Source organism: Eumetopias jubatus, unplaced genomic scaffold (genome assembly GCF_037043125.1).
Source record: "Eumetopias jubatus isolate StellerSeaLion01/CBP00866 unplaced genomic scaffold, mEumJub1_p1.0 scaffold_9, whole genome shotgun sequence".
Lineage (NCBI taxonomy): Eukaryota > Metazoa > Chordata > Mammalia > Carnivora > Otariidae > Eumetopias > Eumetopias jubatus.
Window position 1 is genome coordinate 94,924,357 of NW_028274815.1, and position 22,652 is coordinate 94,947,008.

The window sequence follows — 22,652 nt, forward strand, 5'->3', positions numbered from 1 at the left end:
GGGATTAACGTGTTTTATTTCTGTCCGGTCATATTTCTGGTACAGTGTAGACCTCTATTTTCCATGGATTTTATATCTGATAAGATAAGGATGTGTTTGAGTTAGTTAGGCTTGACGTAGTAGAGCTTATGCTGAACTTCGGGGTAGAAGTAAATATCACCTCGTCTGTGTGTGTGTGTGTGTGTGTGTGTGTATCATATTGCAGCTATTTATTTGGAGAGAATGGTTCCATTCCTCTCTCTTCCTGCTCCTAAAATAAATATGTACACAAACAGACATATCATTTTAACTGTAGTAAAAAATAAATAATGACCTGGAAAAATATTTGAAATTTATAGGAGAGGATATAGTTATATCCTTAGTACATAGAGAGCTCTTACATATTAACAGGAAAAATTAGAACAGATGTTTAAAATATATACGTCACAAATGAAGAAATGACAAGAACCAATGTTTTAAATGTCACTTCAGTTACCTAGGATATATAAACTTACAAATAAAAATGTATTTACCTAATATTTTAGCAAAGTTGCGGTTGTGTGTGTTTTTTCCCTAATGATTCCTCCTGGTTATCTGTGTTTGCTTTCCAATACACCTTTGATAGGATTCTAATTTGGTATGATCTCTCTGGAAAGTAATTTGTTGGTATGTGCTAATGGTCTTAAAAATGTACATATCATTTGACTTAATTTCCTTTTCTGGGAAATGATGATAGGTATACTTAAAGGCAATTAAGAAACACATTGCAGCATTGTTTTCATGTTTAAAATTTTGTTTATTGAGGTAAATTTCACATAATGTAAAATTAATCATTTTAAAGTGAACAATTGAGTGGCATTTAGAACATTTACAGTGCTGTGCAATCATCACACCTCTATCTAGTTCCGGAACATTTTCATCACTCCAACAGAAAACCCTGTACCCATAAGCAGTCTCTTATTCCCTCCTCCCTCCAGGGCCTGGCAACCACCTGTGCGTGTGTGTTCAACCAGCTGGGGAATTTTTTTTTTTTCTTTTTAAAATCATTCTGCTCCACTGGAGTGATAGTTGACCCTTGAACAATGGGTTTGAACTGCATGGGTCCACTTATATGAGGATTGTTTTTTGTATAATAACAGTACAGGACTGTAAATGTATTTTATCTTCCTTATGATTTTCTTAATAACATTTTCTTTTCTCTAGCTTCCTTTATTGTAAGAATACAGCATATCATGTGCATATTAGATATATACAAAATATATGTTAATTGTTTGTTATTGGTGAGGCTTCTGGTCAATAGTAGGCTGTTGTGAGTTAAGTTTTGGGGGAGTCAAAAGTTACATGCAGGAGTAGACACCCCCAGTCCCTGCATTGTTCAAGGACCTACTGCATATGTTGAGCATATTTATATAAGTCAGGACACTTGGTTGCAAGTGGCGGAAACTCTAACTTAAAAAGGGGGGAATTTAATGATGCACACAACTACTCTAGGGGAACATTTGGCTTCAAGTATGTTTGACTGCTGACGGGAATGTAAGTGGAGTCCAGGACACTCACCCCTTCTCATGTTTACTCTCTTTTTTGACCTCCCTCTTGGTGAAAAATACTCGTTTCCACTCTTGGTTCTGTGTTTGTTTCTTTTTTGTGCCTCTGCTTCATTTTCAGGCTGACTCTGCCAGGTGCGGGAGAGATGGTCCCTGAAAGCTAGTGACCCTTGAGAAGAGTGTAGCCCCTCTAGGGCCCCAGGTCCTGAGACCACACTGATTGGCTTTACTTGGGTCATGGGCCCATTCCTGTAGGAGATGGGGTACTCTGATTGGCCAGCTTGGATATCATTTGCCCTGTTCCTAGAGACTGAATCTCATTCTGGCTCATATATTTCTGAGAAAGTAGTTCTGGAAAGGTATTCTGATACATTCCCACATAAAACAGTACTGCTCGTATCTCTGCTCATACCCATGTATATCACAAGGGCATTGACTTTTGTGTTGATAATTCTAGGTCATTGAGAAAACCTTACATGACATTTTATAAGATCTACTTAAGACTCTGGGAGTTATATTTGAGGATTTATCTAATTTGAGGGAAGTAAGGGTTTCCCTTTTAATAAATGGATTTGCTACTCTTTGAGTTCTATCTATATTAGACAGTATACATTTTTTTAAGTCATTCTACAAATAGATACTGAGGGCTTGGTGTGTGCCAAATGAAGCTCCAGTTTCATGAGATTTTCATTCTATTAGGGCAGATGGACAATAAATAAATAACAAGTAAATGTATAATGTATAATGTTACCCCAAATTTCAGTAAGAGGCAAGAAGCAGACATAGTAGAGAGTACCCCTGGCATGCCTGGGTGGCTCAGTCTGTTAAGTGTCTGACTCTTGATTTTGGCTTAGGTCATGATCTCAGGGTCATGAGACTGAGCCCCGCATCAGGCTCCTGCTGAGCATGGAGCCTGCATAATATTCTCTCTCTCCCTCTGCTCCCCTCCTCCCCCGGCACTCTCTTGCTCTCTCTCTCCCCCTGCCCCAAAAAAGAAAGTACCCCTGCTGTTGACAAAAAATGGAGATAGATCTGCCAGCTGCTAAAAAGTATAAGCACAGGAAAATGTTGATCGGTCAGGGTAATATTAATTTATCCCTATATAAATGATTGCAAAGAGAAGCCAGTGGTTGGCTCTATTTCAGGAACCTACTAAATTAGGGCCCCATTTGTACTTTTATATTGTGTTTCTTAATGGAAAGACCTGAGGGAGTCTTGATTTCTGGCTCAGTGTAGCTTGAAAAGACATGATTTTTATGAACCAGTGTTGCTAGCTGAGCGTGCACCGATGGAGATTCTGTTCTGGCAGTTGCTCTTTGGTGCCAAGTTTACACAGAATGAAGAAACGTGACTGAATGTGTGCTAAGGCCACCAGGTCTTTTAAATGAACCTTAATCATGATTGGAAATGTCATCACCTTTTCCATTCAGGGGTGTCACACATGTGCTTGTCCCTAACTCAATGCAAGTTATCGAGTGGCTGGGCAGACATAATTTCTTTCTGCCTGGTTCTATTCTTTTTCTACACTTTTTGGTAAATGACAATTAGAGAAACACAGCTTTCCCTAAAGACAGCAAAATCCCCTATTATAACTAGGTCATTACAGGGCATTATCTACAACATGTGTGTTATTATAGAATAAGTTTAATTACAGTGTTGAGCAGAAGAAATTTAAGTTATTTGCTGTTTTGGGGGCATTTTGGTCTTGATGAAGATACTATTTAACATATTGTGTGGGTCTTGAGTATACTTCAAAGTTGGAGAGTAGGACAAGTTTGGAGAATATTAGTGTCAAGTTTGCTGAGTTCTTTTCTTTTTTATGGTGAATAGTCAGGCTTTGTAAAATACCTGAAAAAGATCTCTTTCCAAAACACTGTGGCAGCTTTTTTTTTTCCAAAATGGAAAATAGGTTTGTGTGTGTGTGTGTGTGTGTGTGTGTGTGTGTGTGTGTGTGTATGTGTATGTGTATGTACATATATATTTCCTTCCTTTAGTTCCCCCTCCAACCCTACCTCCTCTTTCTGGTAACAGCAAGTCTGATTTCTTTTTCAATGAGTTTGGCTTGCTTGCTTGCTTGCTTGCTTTCTTGATTCCATGTACGGGTGAGATCGGGTGAGATCATTGAGTACATATTTGTCTTTCTCTGTCTGACTTATTTCACTTAGCATAAGGCCTTCAAGGTCCATCCATGTTGTTGTGCATAGTCTTTTTGGTTATGAAATTTAATGTACTCATTATAAACATTTGAATGATACACATAAGCAAAAAATAATTTAAGTATGAGAGAGCTCTTCAAATTCTGCAATTCCCTAACGACCATTGTGTGAATTTGGGTAAGCATGTTTTCTATGCTTGCTCTTGCTTATGTGCATTCTCTTCTCTCTCTCTGTGTCTGTCGTGGGTGTACAACACACATAAACACAGTTTTACATGAATAGTCATTATGCGTGGTCTAACCCTAGATTTTTGACTTAACACTCCTTGGACATTTTTCCACATCAGTAAGTGAAGACTTACATAATACTTAAATGGCCGTCTCATGTTCCCCTGGACTCGTATAACAAGTTATCTGCCAGCCATTCCTCAGGTTGTGGGTTTCTGGCCTTCCCATGCTGCCAGCATATTGAGGCCTGGGAGTGAGAAGAGTGGCTGCCTGATGACCAGAGGCCTTTGGTTTCTTGTGTAAGGGATACAGTGGACCATATTTGTAGCTGCTGACAGGTTGGGGGACACTGTGATGGATTTCCAGAGGTAAAGAGAGGCCCTTGGGGAAGGCCATTTCAGCTTTTGCTGAGGTAACTTCATAGAAAGACCACCTTTTTAACCTGTCCAGGACGAAGGTCATTCCATTTGCAGGCTGACTTTGGTGTCCTAAATAAACCCAACTTCTGGGTCCACTTTTAGATTTAGTAACTCTTTAGTTCTGTGACTTTTACCAGATCTGTGTGCTTAAAGAAAAAAAAAAAAAGTCGTGTTTCCGGGGCACCTGGGTGGCTCAGTTCGTTAAGCCTCTGACTTCAGCTCAGGTCATGATCTCGGGGTCCTGGGATCAGGCCCCATGTCAGGCTCCCCGCTCAGCAGGGAGTCTGCTTCTCTTCTCCTTCTCCTTCTGTCCCTCCCCTGCTCATCCCTGCTCTCTCTTTCTCTCTCTCAAATGAATCAATAAAATCTTGGAAAAAAAATCATGTTTCCAGTTATGCTTCCCGGTACCTCCTCTGTCACTTCCTATTAATATTGGATTTAGAGGAGGAGTGTGGGAGCCTGACTGCCTGGGTTCGAGTCCAGCAGTGACCTAACCTCTCTGACCTTCCACTGGCCATAAGGACAGTACCTGCTTCCTATGGCTACAAGAGGTTTAATTAAGTTAATATATTCAAAGCTCTTTTGTAAGCCATTGCTATAATTATTAATAATTATTTGGTGTAAGTAAGATGGCTGTCTCTGTCTTCATCACCACTTTTCTGCTTCCTTAGTTGTTGGAGATGGGCCCAGGTAGAGGTTACCAGCTAGCTCCTGCTTTATCTGTTTTATTTCTATCAGTGACTCCCTTGTGAGTGGTTTTGACTGTCGTATAGGCTAGCCCCAATTCAGATCAAGACAAGTAGAAGCAGTTTTGCGTTGACTTAAAAAGTGTGATGAAACTTGATTCTACCAAAGGAATAGATATATTAAAATGTATATGAAGCACATTTGATTTAAACATTGTATTTCATTGGTGTATATTTATGTTTTGTTATATTGGTACTTCATATTGGTTAAAAAGAAAGTCTTAGGATCCTGTATTTGAGAAACGTATGTCAAAATGTTTAAATAAAATAGCTCTACTTTTTTAAAACTTTAGCGCTAGGTTTGGGGTACATCTTTTTTTTTTTATGTTATGTTAGTCACCATACAATACATCACCAGTTTTCAATGCAGTGATCCATGATTCACGATTTTTTTTTTTCATACAGTGCTCCATGCAGTACGTGCCCTCCTTAACACCCATCACCGGGCTAACCCATCCCCCTCCCCCCTCCCCTCTAAAACCCTGTTTGTTTCTCAGAGTCCATAGTCTCTCATGGTTCGTCTCTCCCTCCGATTTCCCCCCTTCATTTTTCCCTTCCTTCTCCCAATGTCCTCCATGCTATTCCTTATGTTCCACAGATAAGTGAAACCATATAATTGACTTTCTCAGTTTGACTTATTTCACTTAGCATAATCTCCTTCAGTACCATCCATGTTGATGTAAAAGTTGGGTATTCATCCTTTCTGATGGCTGAGAAATATTCCATTTTTTTTATTATGTTATGTTCATCACCATACATTACATCGTTAGTTTTTGATGTAGTGTTCCATGAGTCATTGTTTGTGCATAACACCCAGTGCTCCACGCAGAATGTGCCCTCTTTAATACCCATCACCAGGCTAACCCATCCCCCCACCCCCTCCCCTCTAGAACCCTCAGTTTGTTTTTCAGACTCCATCGTCTCTCATGGTTCATCTCCCCCTCCAATTCTCCCCCTTCATTCTTCCCCTCCTGCTATCTTCTTCTTCTTTTTTTTTTTTAACATATAATATATTATTTGTTTCAGAGGTACAGATCTGTGATTCAACAGTCTTGCACAATTCACAGCGCTCACCATGGCACATACCCTCCCCAATGTCTATCACCCAGCCACCCCATCCCTTCCACCCCACCCCCACTCCAGCAACCCTCAGTTTGTTTCCTGAGAAATATTCCATTGTATATATGGACCACATCTTCTTTATCCATTCATCTTTTGAAAGGCATCTCGACTCTTTCCACAGTTTGGCTATTGCAGACATTGCTGCTATGAACATTGGGGTGCATATGGCCCTTCTCTTCACTACATCTGTGTCTTTGGGGTAAATACCCAGGAGTGCAATTGCCGGGTCAGAGGGTAGCTCTATTTTTAATTATTTGAGGAACCTCCAGACTGTTTTCCAAAGTGGCTGTACCAACTTGCATTCCCACCAACAGTTTAAGAGGGTTTGCCTTTCTCCACAACCTCTCCAACATTCATTGTTTCTTGCCTTGTTAATTTCTGCCATTCTAACTGGTGTAAGGTGGTATCTCAATGTTTGATTTGAATTTCCCTGATGGCTAATGATGATGAACATTTTTTTTCATCTGTCTGTTAGCCATTTGTATGTCTTCTTTGGAGAAGTGTCTGTTCATGTCTTCTGCCCATTTTTTGACTTATTTGTTTTTTGGGTGTTGAGTTTGAGAAGTTCTATATAGATCCTGGATACCAGCCCTTTATCTGTAGTGTCATTTGCAAATATCTTCTCCCATTCTGTGGGTTGCCTCTGTTTTGTTGACTGTTTCCTTTGTTGTGCAGAAGCTTTTTATCTTGATGAAGTCCCAAAAATTCATTTTTGCTTTTGTTTCACTAGCCTTTGGAGATTATCTTGAAAGAAGTTGCTATGGCCGATGTCAAAGAGGTTACTGCCTATGTTCTCCTCTAGGATTTTGATGGATTCCCGTTTCACATTGAGGTCTTAGATATATACAGAACATTCCACCCTAAAACAGCAGAATACTCATTCTTCTTGAGCGCACATGGAACTTTCTCCAGAATAGACCACATACTGGGTCACAAATCAGGTCTCAACCGGTATCAAAAGATTGAGATTATTCCCTGCATATTCTCAGACCATAATGCTTTAAAACTGGAACTCAATCACAAGAAAAATTTTGGAAGAAATTCAAACACTTGGGGTACATCTTTATATAGAATTACGTTTACGTGTGGACTGTCAGTCCTGGATAACAAAGTGTTAATATCTTCCTGACTTGCAAGAATTTTACTTTCTACATCTAGTTTACCTTGTAAGTATAAAGAAATGAAAATAATCCATCTTAGTAGGATGGATATCTTTTACAACCTCTTCAATCATACTGATAATTGTTTCCTGTTCAACTCTCAGATTTTATTTTGGTATTTACAAGGATGTTTTTGCATGCAGGTAACAGAAAACCCAAATGCAAATGATAAGGATTTTTTTTTTTTCTCCTATAAAAGCAGCCCCAAGGCAGGGTGGGCCCCAAGCCAGCTAATTCATTCAGCGGTTCTGTGATGTTGACAGTCCAAACTCTCTCTGCTTCCCTGCCTTGCCATCCTTAGTATCCTCAGTGTGGCAGGCTTGTCCTCAAGGTGGCCAGATGCCTGCAGCCCTTAACAAGCATTGCACCCAGACAGAACAACGTCCAGAGGCAGGAAAAGAGGAAATGCTTCTTTATCTTTCTTTAAAAACAATGAATCTTTTCCAAACATCTCTGTCAGAATTCTTCCCATTTATTACTGAACAGTGTTGGGTCATAGTTGAGCCTAAACATCACTGGCAAGGGATGTGTTGGCACCGTAATTGGCTCAGCAGCATCAGGTCCTACCTCCTAGGGCCAGGGATAGGCCAGCCTCCCTGAAGGACATGACTTTGTGAGGGAGGATGAGCCCTGAACAGATAGGGGCTCTGTTAGGAAGAGGAAAGGTCTGTCTGTGGGAGTGGGTGGGGTGGAGGGCTGGAGGGAAACCAACAGTGTCTCTCTAGGCCACTCTTACTTTTTAGTTTAAATGCTGTGGAGAATATCTATGGAAGTAAATCATCAATCATGGTAAAATTTTGGATACATGTATATTTTTAGGGAAGAATTTAAAATTTTGCACTATAACTGGTATATACAATATTCCTATAATATATGCAGGAAACAAAACTATCAGCAAAACTAAAAGATGAGTTTGGTTCACTTTTTGCAAATAGGAATATATAGTTTAGGCCCCAGTATGCTTCCAGAATCATTATGCCGGGGTTCTAGGGGCCTTTTCCTTCTCTTGGGCCAGGCTGGTGGTGCTTGGGTGTAGAGGCACCTGTGTATCTGCTCTTAGCCCTGGAGAGGACTGAAAATTGGATTAACAGTGTGGATGGGGCTCGCTTGAATGTTGGGGCAAAAGCCTGATTGGCTTGGATGCTTGCTTAGGTGGGTGGGTTTAAAGTGTTTATTTTTTTTATCATATATCACAAGTTACATATTTATGAAACTTATTCTTTTATATATGTATTCAGAATTTAAAACAATTAAAAAAATCCTTTTTTAGGTCTAGCATCTGGCCTGTGCACACATAAATACATTCAATTGATTCAAGGTCAAAACTGAGACTGGGGTGCTCGAGTGAATATGGAAACCAAATTGAAGAAAAAGGAAGTGAAGAGTTAAGGAGCATAGACAGTGACCAGATAGATGGTGGGGTCTTTGGTTTCAAGGACCTGGTAGGGTTGAAGAGTTGCTGGAATTAGCTTTCTAGAAGGGATGAGCAGGGACAAGGGGAAATGGCAGGCGACAGGAGAGAGGAGCAAAACTGGGACCCCAGATGTGGGGAGGTGACAAGCAGTGCCTGGGTCTAGGTTGTGCTGTGGACATGCATTGTGGGAGAGGGGGTGGAGGACAGCCTCGTTGGGGTGAGGAAGTCAGGCACGACCTTTGTAAATGCTGAAATCAGTGCCGGTTACAAGAGAAAGAGTGAGCCAGGCCCTGAAATCTTCTGAGAGCGTGCCGGGGTGAGTGAAAGACTGTGTGCAGCTTGGGTGGGTGGGCTCGTTGGCATGTAGACTGGTTGTTCGAATAGCAGAGAGGTGTTGGTGTGCCATGGTCTGGATATTGCAGTGGGGAGCAAGGAGGATGTCGACCTGGTCTTAGGCCCGCTGGCATATGGTGTAGGATAATGAAAGGCTTACCTGATAGTCCACGGCGAAGCAATCCCCTCAGGGGAACCAGAATGGATGTGGTGCAGGAGAGGGGATTTGGTAAGCTTTATTGGATATAGGGGGTGGAAGGGTTGTGGTTAGGAAGCTGGGGTGAGATTAGGTGATGCCCAGAGCCGTATGGAGGTGACAGTCAGAGATGTGGGTCATGTGGGAAGCTTGGATTTCTAGGGACATGGATGGAAACCAGGGGGAAGGCCAGGGGGGACATCCCTGGTGTGTGCCTAGTCTAACGGTTGTCTAGTTATTGAGTCTGGTGTCAGGCATCTTGTGGTAGGGAGGTGAGGAATAGGGGCTGGGTGTCATGCAGGAGCAAGGAAAGGATCTCCTCATGTTGGGGTGGGGTGGAGTAAGGGTTATCTTCAGTACATTATTGCTTAACTTCTGGATGACTCCAGGAGTAATTCCATGTCAAATACATCCAATGATATTTATACCTAAAAGTGGATGTGGATTGAAAACATGGCACTTTGAGAGAGTTTTTCTGAAATTTGAAGTCTCCATGGCATCAGAAAAAATGTGCTTGCAGAATGGACTTTGATCTTTGAGTTCTTAAAGCTTTGCAGAGCTTCTAGAAATAACTTTGCATGGTGGGGTTTTGGGTGGGTGTGGTGTCACACCAGGTGTCCTTATCTGCAAGCTGACTTTGGGGGATGAGTAGGGCCAACTCATGATTCACCCTTTTCCACCAGACTTCTCACACCACGTCCTTAACCACATCTCCTTTCAAAGCCCTGATGTACTGGGGCTGAGCCTTTCATCTGCTAGGTAAGTTAGTATTTCATCCACATCAGGATTTTGCATTTGCATATAATCAGTACCAGGGACATTTTTAGGTCTGTAAATAGATGCATTTTTCAGATGTGTATTTCTCTTTAATAATAATGATGATGAAAGTGTTGATTTACCATTGAAGCACAATCAGCATACCTGCTGTCTTATGACCTGATTACTTTCTGAGTCTCGAAAGGGCTTCATTGTGTGGATTTTACTTCCTTACCAGGTACAAAGCTCCGGGTCGTTCATCTGCCCTTGACACAATATACTGCACACACAGGAGGTTCTAAAATCTACTGGCCAGTGTCAGGAAAAAGAGTCTTGCCTGCATCCTGGTTAGCATGGATTACTGTTGACAGAAAGTTTGTATCAATGGGCAGCCTCTGTTACTCAGATCCATTTTTTTCTGCTTTTCCTTATAATGTTATCCTTGGGGTCATCTCTTCATGGGCTTGCTGGCCTTCATGGCCAGTGAAGCTGCTTGGTGATGAGTTTCTTCTTCCCCATCAACATTTCCACAGTAATGTTGAATAACAGCCCCTCCCAAACCTCATGGCTTACATAGGCCTTGTGGCAACAAGTGTCTGTTTTTCTTCCTTACCAATCTCCGTGGTTGGGGTGGTTCTGCCTCTGGCTGCAGGTTGCTTGGGCTTGGCTCCACTGTGGGTTGGGTCCAGCTTTGCTCCATGAGTTTCCTCATATCCTTTAGACCAGACACTACCTGAGGTTCTCCAGCCACCACTGGGTCATATTTCTAATGACTGGTTTCCCCAAATCATTTGTGGGTGTGCATCATCCAAAGGTGTGGCTTCAGGTAAAGAATAATTTGTGGCATTTTTACAAACTACCACAAGAGGGAAAGAGGACAAGGACCAAGGCAGTTGTTAAAAGGTGAAATCACCAGAGTCATATTAGTTTTTTTAGGTAAGAGTGCACTACTAATGACATTTATCCTTGTCAGTGTTTTCTGTCTTATGTCTGACTAGTTTATTTTCCTTGTCCTCTCTGTTTCTAAATTATGTTTATTTAGGTTGTCAGGTTCACCTTGAATGTTTATTTCCCCTTTTTCGGTATAACAGACTGTAATCTTGCGCATTGTGCTTTCGGTACCATTGTCTAAGGAATTTGAGTAAAATAGTAAATGATACCGTCTTCATCTACACATTGATGTGTAGGAAGGTTCTTAGTTCTCTGGGGAGAGGGGGTAGTGGGAGGGATGGAGCGGTAGGAAGGACTGGGAGGGTCATTCCCTACTAGGGAAGAACTGAACTGAGCTCCTTGTTCCTTTCGAGGGTTTGCAGTGGGGCTCCTGAGTGGGATAAGGATCTTTCCCCTTCCTTTGGTGCTTCCTGGGGGCTGCTGAAGCAGGTTTTCGTGAGACTCTATAATGATCCTCTCAATTAAAAAGGGTAGAAATGGTGTTGAAAAAGATTTTATGTGGAAGGAAATGGAGGGATAATCCCATTCATTGCTTTCATAGATTTGTTTGTTGGTAGTGCTTATTGCTGTATTGGGATCAAATTCCATTTAATAAGGCCAGTCTCATTAAGTGTATGAGTTTCATGAGTCATTGAGTTTTACAGCTTCACAGATAGGTGAAGCTGGTTATTCCCACCTAGTGAGACGGCCTTTATCAGGAGCTAGGTAATTACAAAACGACTAACATTTATATAATGCCGACTGCACTCTGACATGCTCATTTTATCCCCATGGCAGTCCTATGATGTAGGAACCATTGTTGGCCCCATTTCTGAGATTGAAATTGAGGAGAGTGCTTAAAAACTTGTCCAAGGCCCTGTAGCTTCTAGACTTTACTAGAAGCTGCTTCTAGTAAAGTTTGCTTCGGAGGTTTTTTTTTTTTTTTTAAGATTATTTTTTCTCACCTAAATTTGTTTTTTTTTTTAAGATTTTATTTATTTATTTGACAGAGACACACAGCAAGAGAAGGAACACAAGCAGGGGGAGTGTGAGAGGGAGAAGCAGGCTTCCTGCTGAGCAGAGAGCCCGATGGCAGGGCTTTATCCCAGGTCCTTGGGATCATGCATGACCTAAGCCGAAGACAGATGCTTAACGACTGAGCCACTCAGGCCCCCCTGCTTTGGAGGTTTTTGCCCTCAGCCTTTGCTATTGCTTTTCAGCTAGATAGGGAGAAATAACAAGAGGTTTTAGCTGGACAAAGGAGTGGGAGAGATGGTAGCTTTTGGTGTGGTTTATAGATTAAAATAGAAACAGTTTATTGGCTCTTGGTTGGTGGTAAAGGAGAATGAGAAATTAAAGATTTTTTTAAAAATGCAGGAATGATCCCTATAAAGCTGTCTGCTGGTTGTTTCTCTGTGGTTGGTTTGAATGTACTTCTTTCTCTGGGCTTTGTGATGATAGTAAGGCAGTGTACTTGTGTCTGTGCCAAATACTGAAAATCAACACCTCAAAGGCAGTTTGTGGGCCGGGGCTCTGTTGTTCACCACTTGTCCCCCCTCTGTCTTCCTCACTGCTCACCACGAGTGCTATGGGAGGGGAATGCTGTGAGCTCCTTCATGGGGAAATTGGCAGTTCCCATTTTCAGTGCCACTCACTCCCCTCATTTCTCACCTGTCCACTTATCTTCCTGCTCTTTTTCATCTGGCTCTCCTTTACATCTCCAAGGTGATGATTATTTTTATATATTCCTGACCTGATTTCTGGTTTTGATGTATTCCCCCTTCTCTCTGAGGCCTTTGTGTGGTTCAGATTTGAGTTGGGGACCAGATAGGATTTCTGCCCACATTTCTGACTGACTGTGTTACCTTGGGCAGGTCATGTAAGATCTAGAACCTATAGTTTCTTTATTTTCATCACACCTGCCCCATCTACCTCACAGGGTTATGGGTGAGGGTCAAATAAAAGAAATTCCTGAAAGTGTCTTTTAAAGCATAAATGTATAACATTAATTAATATTCCCAACCTCCCCAAGTGGCTTTGTCTACTCCCTGCTTTGATACCCTGCGTAAGCTTTGGTCACGGTGCCTTTTGCATTACTTGCTTACTTCTGTACCCTCGAAGGCCCTGTGTCTTACTCTCTTTGAATTTCTTAGCACTTGGCTCAAGGCAAGTTGGCATGGGTACTGGCTCAGTAATGTTCAAGTGAATTGATAAAGAATATCTGCCTAAAGGATGTTTCTGATCATAGTTGTTTTGTTTGTTTGTTGTTCATTGTTTTTTTTCTGAACAAAGCCCTCCTCCTCATCTCTATGCTTTTTGAAGTTAGCCTTGTTAAAAATCAGCCCGTTCTAATTTTCTTCTGTTCCCTTTTGCAGGAAACTAAATTCCAGTATCTGTGGTCTCCTTCAAGGTCTAGGCTTACTTTTAAATATTCATCTGATGAGTCTTGCTTTTAAACAATCAGACAAATCAGTTCTTCCAGTTATTGAATTAGAGATATATAAAATATTTAATATTTATTTTTTGTTTATTCATTTAACAAATATGCCTTGAGTACCTTTTGGGTACCAAACTCTGTTCCTGGAGCTAGGAAGAGAGCCGTGAACAAATCAGATGAGATTCCTGACCTTATACAGCTTCCATTCTAGTGGAGTGTCAGTCAGTGAAGAAGGAAATCAATGAATCTTAAGTGCTATAGGAGGGAATCATGTGAAGAGGACTCCTAGACCAGTGAGCAGTCCTCACATTTATAAATAAAACTGAATGTGTTACAGATGTCATGCTCTTAGTTTCCCTGTGTATCAGGTTACCTGAAAGGTATCTAACGGTCTTGATGGTGGGTACTTGAAGTTCTGTCCCATTCATACCTCATCCACAAGAAAGATACAGAATGGCTGAGGAGGAAAGTGGCTATTTTCTGGACTTTTGGTTTCATGAGAGCACCTCAGTCCGTATGAGTGCTCCTCAACCTTGACTAGAACCCTCTTTGTTCAGGTTGCTCTATTTGAGTATCTCTGATAGACCCAGGGGGACCCAGGGAAGATGAGGGAGTCATCGATCACCTAGTAACCTTGCTGTGTCATATTGCTGTGTCAGTGCACCCACATCCTCAATGCCAGGGAAACTGCTTGCTTGCTTATGGCATTATATATCCAAGGCCTGTTCACTGGTGAGCAGTCAGGCATCCAGCCATTGCAGAGCCTGTGAAGGAAGAAGGTAGGGCGAGTGGATGGCATGTGAAGAGTGACATACAGGGGCACTTTTAGGTTTCTTTGAAGAGGTAATGTGTGATCCCAGTTCTGAAGGATGAGAAGGAATGAGCTATATGGGGATCTGGGGGTAGGGACAGCATACGAGAGATGCCCCAAATGGAGAACGTGTTTGAGAAATTCAGGGAATAGAAAGAAGCCACGATGGCTGGAATGTAGGGTGTGAAGGACAGAGTGCTGTGAAATGAGGTTGGCATTGAATGGAGGAAACTACACAGGGCCTTGTAGGCCGTGGTCAGGAGTTTGGATTATAAGTACTACTGGAGGCCACTGGGAGGTTTTGAGTGAAGGAATGACCTGGTTTAATTTACAATGCTCAGTCTTTCTGCTGACTGCATGGTGGAGGATGGCCTGTGGAGGGGAGGAGTGGAAGCAGGAGCCCAGGCAGAGGGCTTGTTGCAGTCTGGGTGAGGATTCATGGTGACATATGCCAGGCAGGGCCGAGGAGGGCTTGAAGTACCCAGTGCTGGAGCATGTTGGAGATAGAACTGACACCCCGGAGATGGGCTGTGAAGGATTGAGAAGAACCTGGGATGACAAGCAGCTGGGTGGGTGGCGGGCCCTGAGGGAAGAATAGAATTTGAGGGGAGAACAATACTTTCCTTTGTACATGTTTGATTTGAGGAGCCTTGTAGTCCCTCAGGTGGAGAAATCCAGCTGGCAGCAGGCTTTGAGAGTAGAGCTTGCAGGGTGAAATCTGGAGTCCTCAGCAGAGGGGTGAAATCTCTTTCTTGATAGTACCCAGGATCTGAAAGTGGGTGAGACCATTTCTTTCCTATAGGCATATGATCTAATTAATGGTTTACACGTTGTGGCCTTTATCCTATCGTTTTATGTTATATGTGTTAACATACATATATGTTACAGGCCATTTCTTTTTTTTCAACTCTTCAAGAAAATATTGAACTAGATAAATACTGTGCTAGGTGCAGAGGACGTAATGACGTATGGGATGGACTGAGGGTTCTGTAGGGTTGGTAGTATCTCCAACAGAGAAGACCTATCATTCCTTCAGAATTAAGTCAAGAATTCCAATGGGAGGGATTCCACCAGGTATTAAGTAAAGTGAGATATGTTTTATGACCCAGAGAGAACTAGCTGGTGGGGCAATAGCAGAGGCACTGACCTAGTCTCTGGGCAGGCTGGGGATGTTTCAGCTATCAGTGAATGCCAATAGGAGCTGGCAGGTGAAGTATGCTTCAGAGGGAACAGTTAGCAGTGGGTGGGCCAGCAGTTCATATTGGGGTAAAAATGAACAGAATCCTTTCTTGGAAGTGCACATTCTGTGGAAGATACTCAAGGATTCCTTGGCAAGATTATGTAGCTCATAAGAATGTAAGACTAGTTTCATTGCTACCTGCTTTCACACAGGTAAATTTGTTAGTTACTAGGAACTTCCATTGCTCTGTGCTATTATTTTGGGGCAGAAAATAGAATGTGAAATTGGCAGCTGATACAACTTTACACACATTACACGCATTATTTCAAAGAACCAGGTCAGGTTTTTTTTTGGTATGAAAACCCCTTTGTGGTTCTCAGAGGAAAACAACACCTTAGATTCACCAGCATTAGTGTTAAGTTTATAGAACTTAAATATAGTAATGGATGTGTTCATATATAGTCACAGTATTAGGACCCCAAAATTCAGTTGAATCCACTTTATCATAGATTGAATAGCAGCACATTTGTTTCTTGAGTAATCCTTGCAAAATTCAAAGAAGCTGTTCTTAATTTTCCCGAGATGACTAGTGTATTCTTCCCAAGAGCTAACACCTTGGTCAGGACCCTGTTTAAATGGCACAACCAATCTGTTTGCCAAGGAAAATGTACAGCCAAGGAAAATGTACAAAGGTATGTTGACAGTGGATAAGTACTCTGACCAGAGTTGTGAGGGATACTCGGGCCCCTGGATGAAGTGGCTCTGTTGCTGCTGGACCCCAGCAGTTACCGCTGGGCTAAGCTCCCTGCACAACCTGCAGTCCCTGGTTGAGCAGACCTGGTGCAACAGGGAGAAACACTGCTCAGGGCAACTCTAGGAACACATGGCGGGCTTCCCTGTGTCCAAACAGGAGTGGAACAGCTCACCTGGGAGCGGGAGGGAAGGCTTTGATCAGTGGCCAAGGTGGAAGTGGGTGGGTGTGCTGGGGAGTGCCTGCTAGTACTCTTGAGCTGGTGTCAGGTCAGCTGGGAAGGAGGAGAGACTGGGCCATGTAGGACTCCAGGAGCAAAATTGTTTTTCAGATGTACAAACCCCATCCCTCTCCTCATTGAACTTCTATTCCCCACCCCCAACAGGAAGGCATCTTGTTCCTCCCCAGACTTGTACTAACCTCTGGCCTTCTAGCTGGTGTTTGAGAGCTGTGCCCCCATGGTTCTGATACCCTTGAATCTGTCTCCTGCAGGGGTCTGCCTGTGCGGGAGGGGCCCTAGGCCAACTAAGATCTCTTTGTGGAGAACAAATGGGTGGGGATACTATTGTCATTGTTCTGTTTTGTCTCATAGGGGGATAAAACTAGTTTTTACTTTCCTTCATTTCTGAAAAGGTTGTTTGTGAATTCTGATATTTGATCTGACAGTTGGTAAGATTATTGTCATAATGGTAACTTTTTCTTTTCAGATAATGTGGATGCAAGTGATCTTAAGCAGTTTTTTGAGACCAACTATTCTCAGATATATTTCATCTTCTATGAAAATTTTATAACACTGGAAAATAGTTTGAAGTTAAAAGGTAAGCATTTCTACAAAAAGATTTTTTATATACGAAGTTGTTTTTTTTGTTTTTTTTTTTTTTACGTTCAGAAAGTTTTAGAGGTTGTCTGTCACGAGTCACAAGTTATATGCTTTTAAGCTTCCTTTCTTGCCAGACTCTTAGCAAAGCTGGGAGATCGCAATGGTTAGCATCTTTGTTTCCCTGGAACCTTCTCTCATACAGCTGTTAATTGAACAACAAATGGCTACAGGGAAAATGGAAGGAGAAACCCGCAGAAGTCATGAGTTCCACAGGAATAATATACTTAAAAAGAAAGACATAAAAGTAATATGTGCACACTATAAAAAAATTCAGACTCCACTAAAGGGTTTGAAATGGGGCATCTGGATGGCCTAGTCGGTTAAGTGTCTGCCTTTGACTCGGGTCATGATCCCGGGATCCTGGGATTGAGCCCCATGTCAGGCTCTCTGCTCAGTGGGGAGCTTGCTTCTCCCTAACCTCTGCCTGCCACTCCACCTGCTTGTGCTCTCTCTCTCTCTGTCAAATAAATAAATAAAATCTTTAAAAAAAAATAAAGGGTTTGAAATGAAAATTGAACCGTATGTTTTTGGCCAGACCCCCAGTCCTGCTCTGCATGCAACCACTATTAAAAGTTTCATGCATTTCTTTCTATATGTGTTATTAATGTATTATGTTTATATCTGTTTATGGTTATACCCTTATATACTTATATAAAATATTCTTTGAAAAATCAAGCCAATAATGTCACACTGCACAGTCTGCTCTGTATTTAGGTGACAGGATAGTGTAGCCTGGGGAGCCACACTGGGTTTGGATCCTGGCCCTATCCTTCCAGCTGTTTCTCCTTGGGCAAGTTACTGCACATCTCTCTGACTCAGTTTCCTCCTGTCAGCATCAAACAGGTTAACATGTATCCTCGGATTTCAGGACAGAGTATGGCACATAGTATGTGCTCAGTAAGTATTAGCTGCCATCATCACCTTCTTATTTGTTTTCATGTAGTCCATTTTGGAAATCCTTACATGTTAGCACACTTATTTCTACCTCAGTTTTATTTATTAAAAAAGTATTTTTTTTACTTGAGTATAGTCGACACACCATATCACATTAGTTTCAGATGTACAACGTAGTGATTTGACAAGTCGATACGTTATGCTCACCACAAATGTAGCTGCCATCTGTCACCGTACAGCATTATTATAGTACCACTGATTGTATTCAGTATGCTGTGCCTTTTGTCCCCATGACCTTTTCATTCCATAACTGGAGGCCACTCCCCATCACTCATTTTATATATCCCTCTGCCCCCTTCCTTCTTACAACCATCATGTATTTATAGGCTTGATTCTGCTTTTTGTTTGCTTGCTTATTCACTTGTTTTGTTTTTTTTAGACTCCACATATGAGTGAAATCATACGGTATTTGTCTTTCTCTGTCTGATTTACTTCACTTAGCATAATACTCTCTAGGTACATCCATGCTGTCTTAAATATCGAGATCTCATTCTTTTTTATGGCTGAGTAATATACCATTATATGTATGTACCACTTCATCTTCTGTTGATGGACATGGGCTGCTTCCATATCTTGGCTATTGTAAGTAATGCTGCAGTAGGCATAGGGGTGCATATATGCTTTCAGAATGTTGAGTCTGGTTCATAAACTGCCACAACAGTAGTGGGAACTCTGGAGGGAAGCCAGGTTCAGGAGGTAGGAGGATGAGTGCAGCTTTGGGCAGTCTAAGTTGAGATGCCCATGGGACACCCAGGTGTAGGTTCTGGCTGGGCAGTAAAAATGTAGGGACGGGAGCTTGGGAGAAGAGAGGTGCAATCATGCTGTTGCCAAGGGACGTGTTCTTTGTAGAGAGAGTGACAGTAGGATTTGGGGTAAGTCCTTTTATTGGGCAGATAAAGAGGAAAGATAAAGGAGTAGTGTATGGAGCTGAGAAGGGGCTTCGATGGCAGGAAAGCATTTTGTCATAGAAGCCCAGAGAAGAAAGAATTTCAAGAAATGAAATGTCAGCAACGTTTGATGATGCAAAAAGTTGTGGAGCAGCTGGATTAGGAAGTGATAGTGCATTGAGGAGGTTGTCACTGAGTACTGAAAGAAAAGTCTAGGTGAGTACTGGGATCCTAAGCCAGACAAAAGTCTAGGTGAGTACTGGGATCCTAAGCCAGACAGAGAGATGGAGTGACTAGGGGTGAGACCGTGGAGGCTACACACAAGAATATCCTTTTAGAAAGTTTGACGGTGAAGACAGAGGATCATAGCCTAAGGTGTACCTTGGTCAGGGGAGGGTTTTACAGGCTGCATTTACCTGTTTACAGGCTGGCTAAAGGGAGATGACTGATGGTGCAAGGTGATGGGGGACATGAGTTGAGACGGAGTCAGGTATACAGAAGAGGATGCAGAGAAGAGTGTATGGATGCCCTGACTGCTTCTGCAGAACCTGAGGCAGACATCAGGCATGGAGGGGAAAGAACGTGGTGCAAGGCACTGGTGGTGGTCTTGGACACAGACCAGATGGCTCAGAGTCGTACAGAATGCTCCAGGTTCTGGATGGTCATCAAGTCAAATACGGCCATGTGCCCAAGGATGCCAACAAGGGGTTTTGTTTTTTGTTTTTCAATTAATTGCTCAGTTTTTCCCCTGTGAGTTAAAAATTGACATACATCTTGAGCTTAATTTTTTTCCCAAATTGGTAGATAATTCAAATATGAAACAATCTGGTTTTTATCCTGTTCCCTAGTTTTGTCCCACTTAACTTTTTTTCACAGGTGTGTGGAGGAAAAAAGTGTGATATTATGGGTAATCAGAATAGCAAAGAAAGATATTAGAATCCCTTGTCTTAAAAAGCCCTGCAACAAAAACACCCCATTTTTAAAGGCTCCTCTGTCCCTCCTTCTAACCCTCTTTTGCTCTCTCTGTCCTTTTAGAAGAAAATGTACTTGTTCAAGAGTGTATCAGTTAGTTTCTGCTGCATAACAAATTGCATTTTAAGCCATCCCAAAACTAAGTGCCTTAATAAAACAACCAGTCATTTAGCTTACAATTTTCTGGGTTTATTGGGCAGTTCTTCTGGTTTAGGCTGGTGCATGCCTCTCCCATCAGCTGGTGGTTGATGGCCTCATTTATGTGTCTTGTAGTTGGCAAGCTGTTGACCAGGGCACTCCATTCTTGCAGGTTATCTTGAGCTCCTTTACATGCTGGCCTTAGGGTTCCAAGCTCAGAGAGTGCATAAGGCTTTTCAAGCTTGTGCTTCCCTCACATTTGTTAATGTAACATTGGCCAGAGCAAGTTACATGCCTCTCCGATGCAAATAGAGAAATAGACATCTCTTGATAGAAGAGGAAAAATTCTGCATTCTTACAGTCTACTACAAAGAATCATAATGAAGAACCAATAAAAATAGGGTTGAGATTTTAAAGTTTCTTGCTTTTAATACAATCTGTGTTTTGATTAGAGTACCAGGAAGAAAGTGTACCAAAACAACAGAATGAAGGAAAATGTTTGCTATGAGTAATGAAATCATCTTGTGGTAACTTCAGCCTTCCATTATTTAGGCCAAAACCCAAGTTTATTGACTCTGCCTTCAAAATACATCCAGAATCATTGGCCTCTTCTCACTGCCTGTGCCGGTAATGCTGGTGCTCCCATTATCCTCACCTGGATTATTGCAGTTAGTCTCAGAAATGGTCTACCCCTTTCCACACTTGTGATTCCCCCTCCCCCCCTCCCCTGCCAGTCTCTTCAGAAGAGCAGCTGGAGTGATGCTTTGAAAATATATCACATCATGACTCAGCACTCCATACCCTCAAATAGCGTCCCAATTCTGGAAGTCATTACAATGGCCTCAGACCACCTTACCTGCCTGCCTTTACCCTACCTGCTTTCTAACCTCACCTGGGGCAGTTCTCCCCCTTCGCTGCAGACACAAGGGCCTTCTCGCTGTTTCCTGACCATGCCAGGCTTGCTCAGCCATAAGGACTTTGTCCAATACCTCTGCCCGGAACAAATTTCTCCCAAATGTCCATATGGCTTATTTCCTTACCCCCAAGTGTCTATGTGTCTTCCTTCCTTACCTTTTTCAGATCTTTGCTCGGATGTCATCTTATCAGCCAGGTGTTCCCTGACTTCCCTGGTCAGAATTGAATACCACCCATTTTGGCATTCCCCATTAGCCTTCCCTCTTGGTTTTCTCATTTATTGAATACCTCCTCCAGCCAGAATATATCTTCCTCAGGGCAAGGATTGTTGTGTTTTGTATCACTCCTGTATCCTCACGGCCTGGAAGAATCTCTGACACAGACATTCTTTAGTATTTGTTCAATGAACATATGCCATCTTGTCTTACTTCATAGAGCTGTGGGGATTCCGTTATATCAGGGGTCCACAACTTGCAGCTGACTGCTTGTTTATGCAAATAAATTGTTGGACACAGTCATACCCATGCATTTATGTGTTACCCATGGCTGCTTTTGCGCCATCATGGCAGAGTTAAAATGATTACAGGAGGGGCCTGTAAAGCCTAAAATATACACTGTCTGGCCCTTTACAGAAAAGGTTTGCTGCTTCCTAAGGTAGATGCTGAATGGCAAGCACTTAGCACAGGGCCCTTGGCACAGAGACTGGACGATAAATGTAACCGGCTGCTATAGGTTTTGTAGTTTCTATTATTGTCACTGTCAAAAGGACAAGTGCACATGGCCTGAAGACATGCATGGCTTTTCATGGTTATGACTGCTCTGTGCCTCTTCACATCAAAAAAGGTAGAACGCTTTCTTTGCTTCTGCTGTGCATTCCTTCATAATTTGAGCTCATAAGTAACGAATTGAGAAATGATAAATTGCCGTCTATGGGTTGACGGTGACTTGGAAAATGTGGAAGCTGTGTTTAAACAACTAGTGAGGAGTGGCTCTGCTAGAGGTGGACTCAGGCAGTGTGGTTTGGGTATCTATCTACATTCCTGACACGGATTCCATGCTACCTCCTGGTAGTTTGTGAATAAATGAGTGTATGTTGAAGCTTAAATGTTTTCAAGATAACGTAATTTTTAATATCCTAAAATTTATGCATTGTCATGATAACTAATGTTTTTTTGGTATATTCCAGGGAATAAGTCACAAAGGGAGGAGCTGGACTCCATCCTCTTTCTTTTTGAAGTAAGTGTTTGTTAAATTTGTTTAGCTTTTAAGATTCTTGTTGGCTCTTTAATTTTACTTGAAGACATAAAAAATGATGGACATGTATTTCCTTCCCTCTACTTTTACAAACAATCCTGCAAAGAATATTCTTGGGATTTTTAATTTTTTTTTGCAAACATGTGGGAGAATTTTTCCTGTATGGTTACCTAGATGTGAAGTTATTAGATGGAAATGTATCCACATTTAAAATACTGATATTGCCAAATTGTTTTCAAAAAGGTCATATAAACTTATATGGACACTTATATGGAAGTTGTGTGTAAATTTCCCTAACCAACACTGGAGATGATTTTTTTTTTTATATATATGCAAACTGACATGTTGAAAACCCACTGTTTTCAGTATGTATTTTCCTGACTACTAGTGACATTGTAATCTTTGTATGTGTCTGTGTGTCCATGTGTGATCACATATTCTTTTCAAAGTTGGATCAATATATTTGGGTGTGGTTCTTGATCTATTAAGCT

General features: G+C 41.8%; 1 protein-coding gene across 4 annotated transcripts in view; it reads left to right on the top strand.

The window, feature by feature from the left end:
* Positions 1-22,652, top strand: part of RALGAPA2 (Ral GTPase activating protein catalytic subunit alpha 2) — a 341,643-nt gene that overhangs the window by 17,390 nt on the left and 301,601 nt on the right. For all 4 annotated transcript variants that reach the window (XM_028123771.1, XM_028123769.1, XM_028123770.1 and 1 more), the window contains exons 2-3: positions 16,869-16,979; positions 22,094-22,143. In XM_028123771.1, the coding sequence (XP_027979572.1) occupies positions 16,869-16,979; positions 22,094-22,143 (161 nt within the window). The remainder of the gene's footprint in view (positions 1-16,868; positions 16,980-22,093; positions 22,144-22,652) is intronic.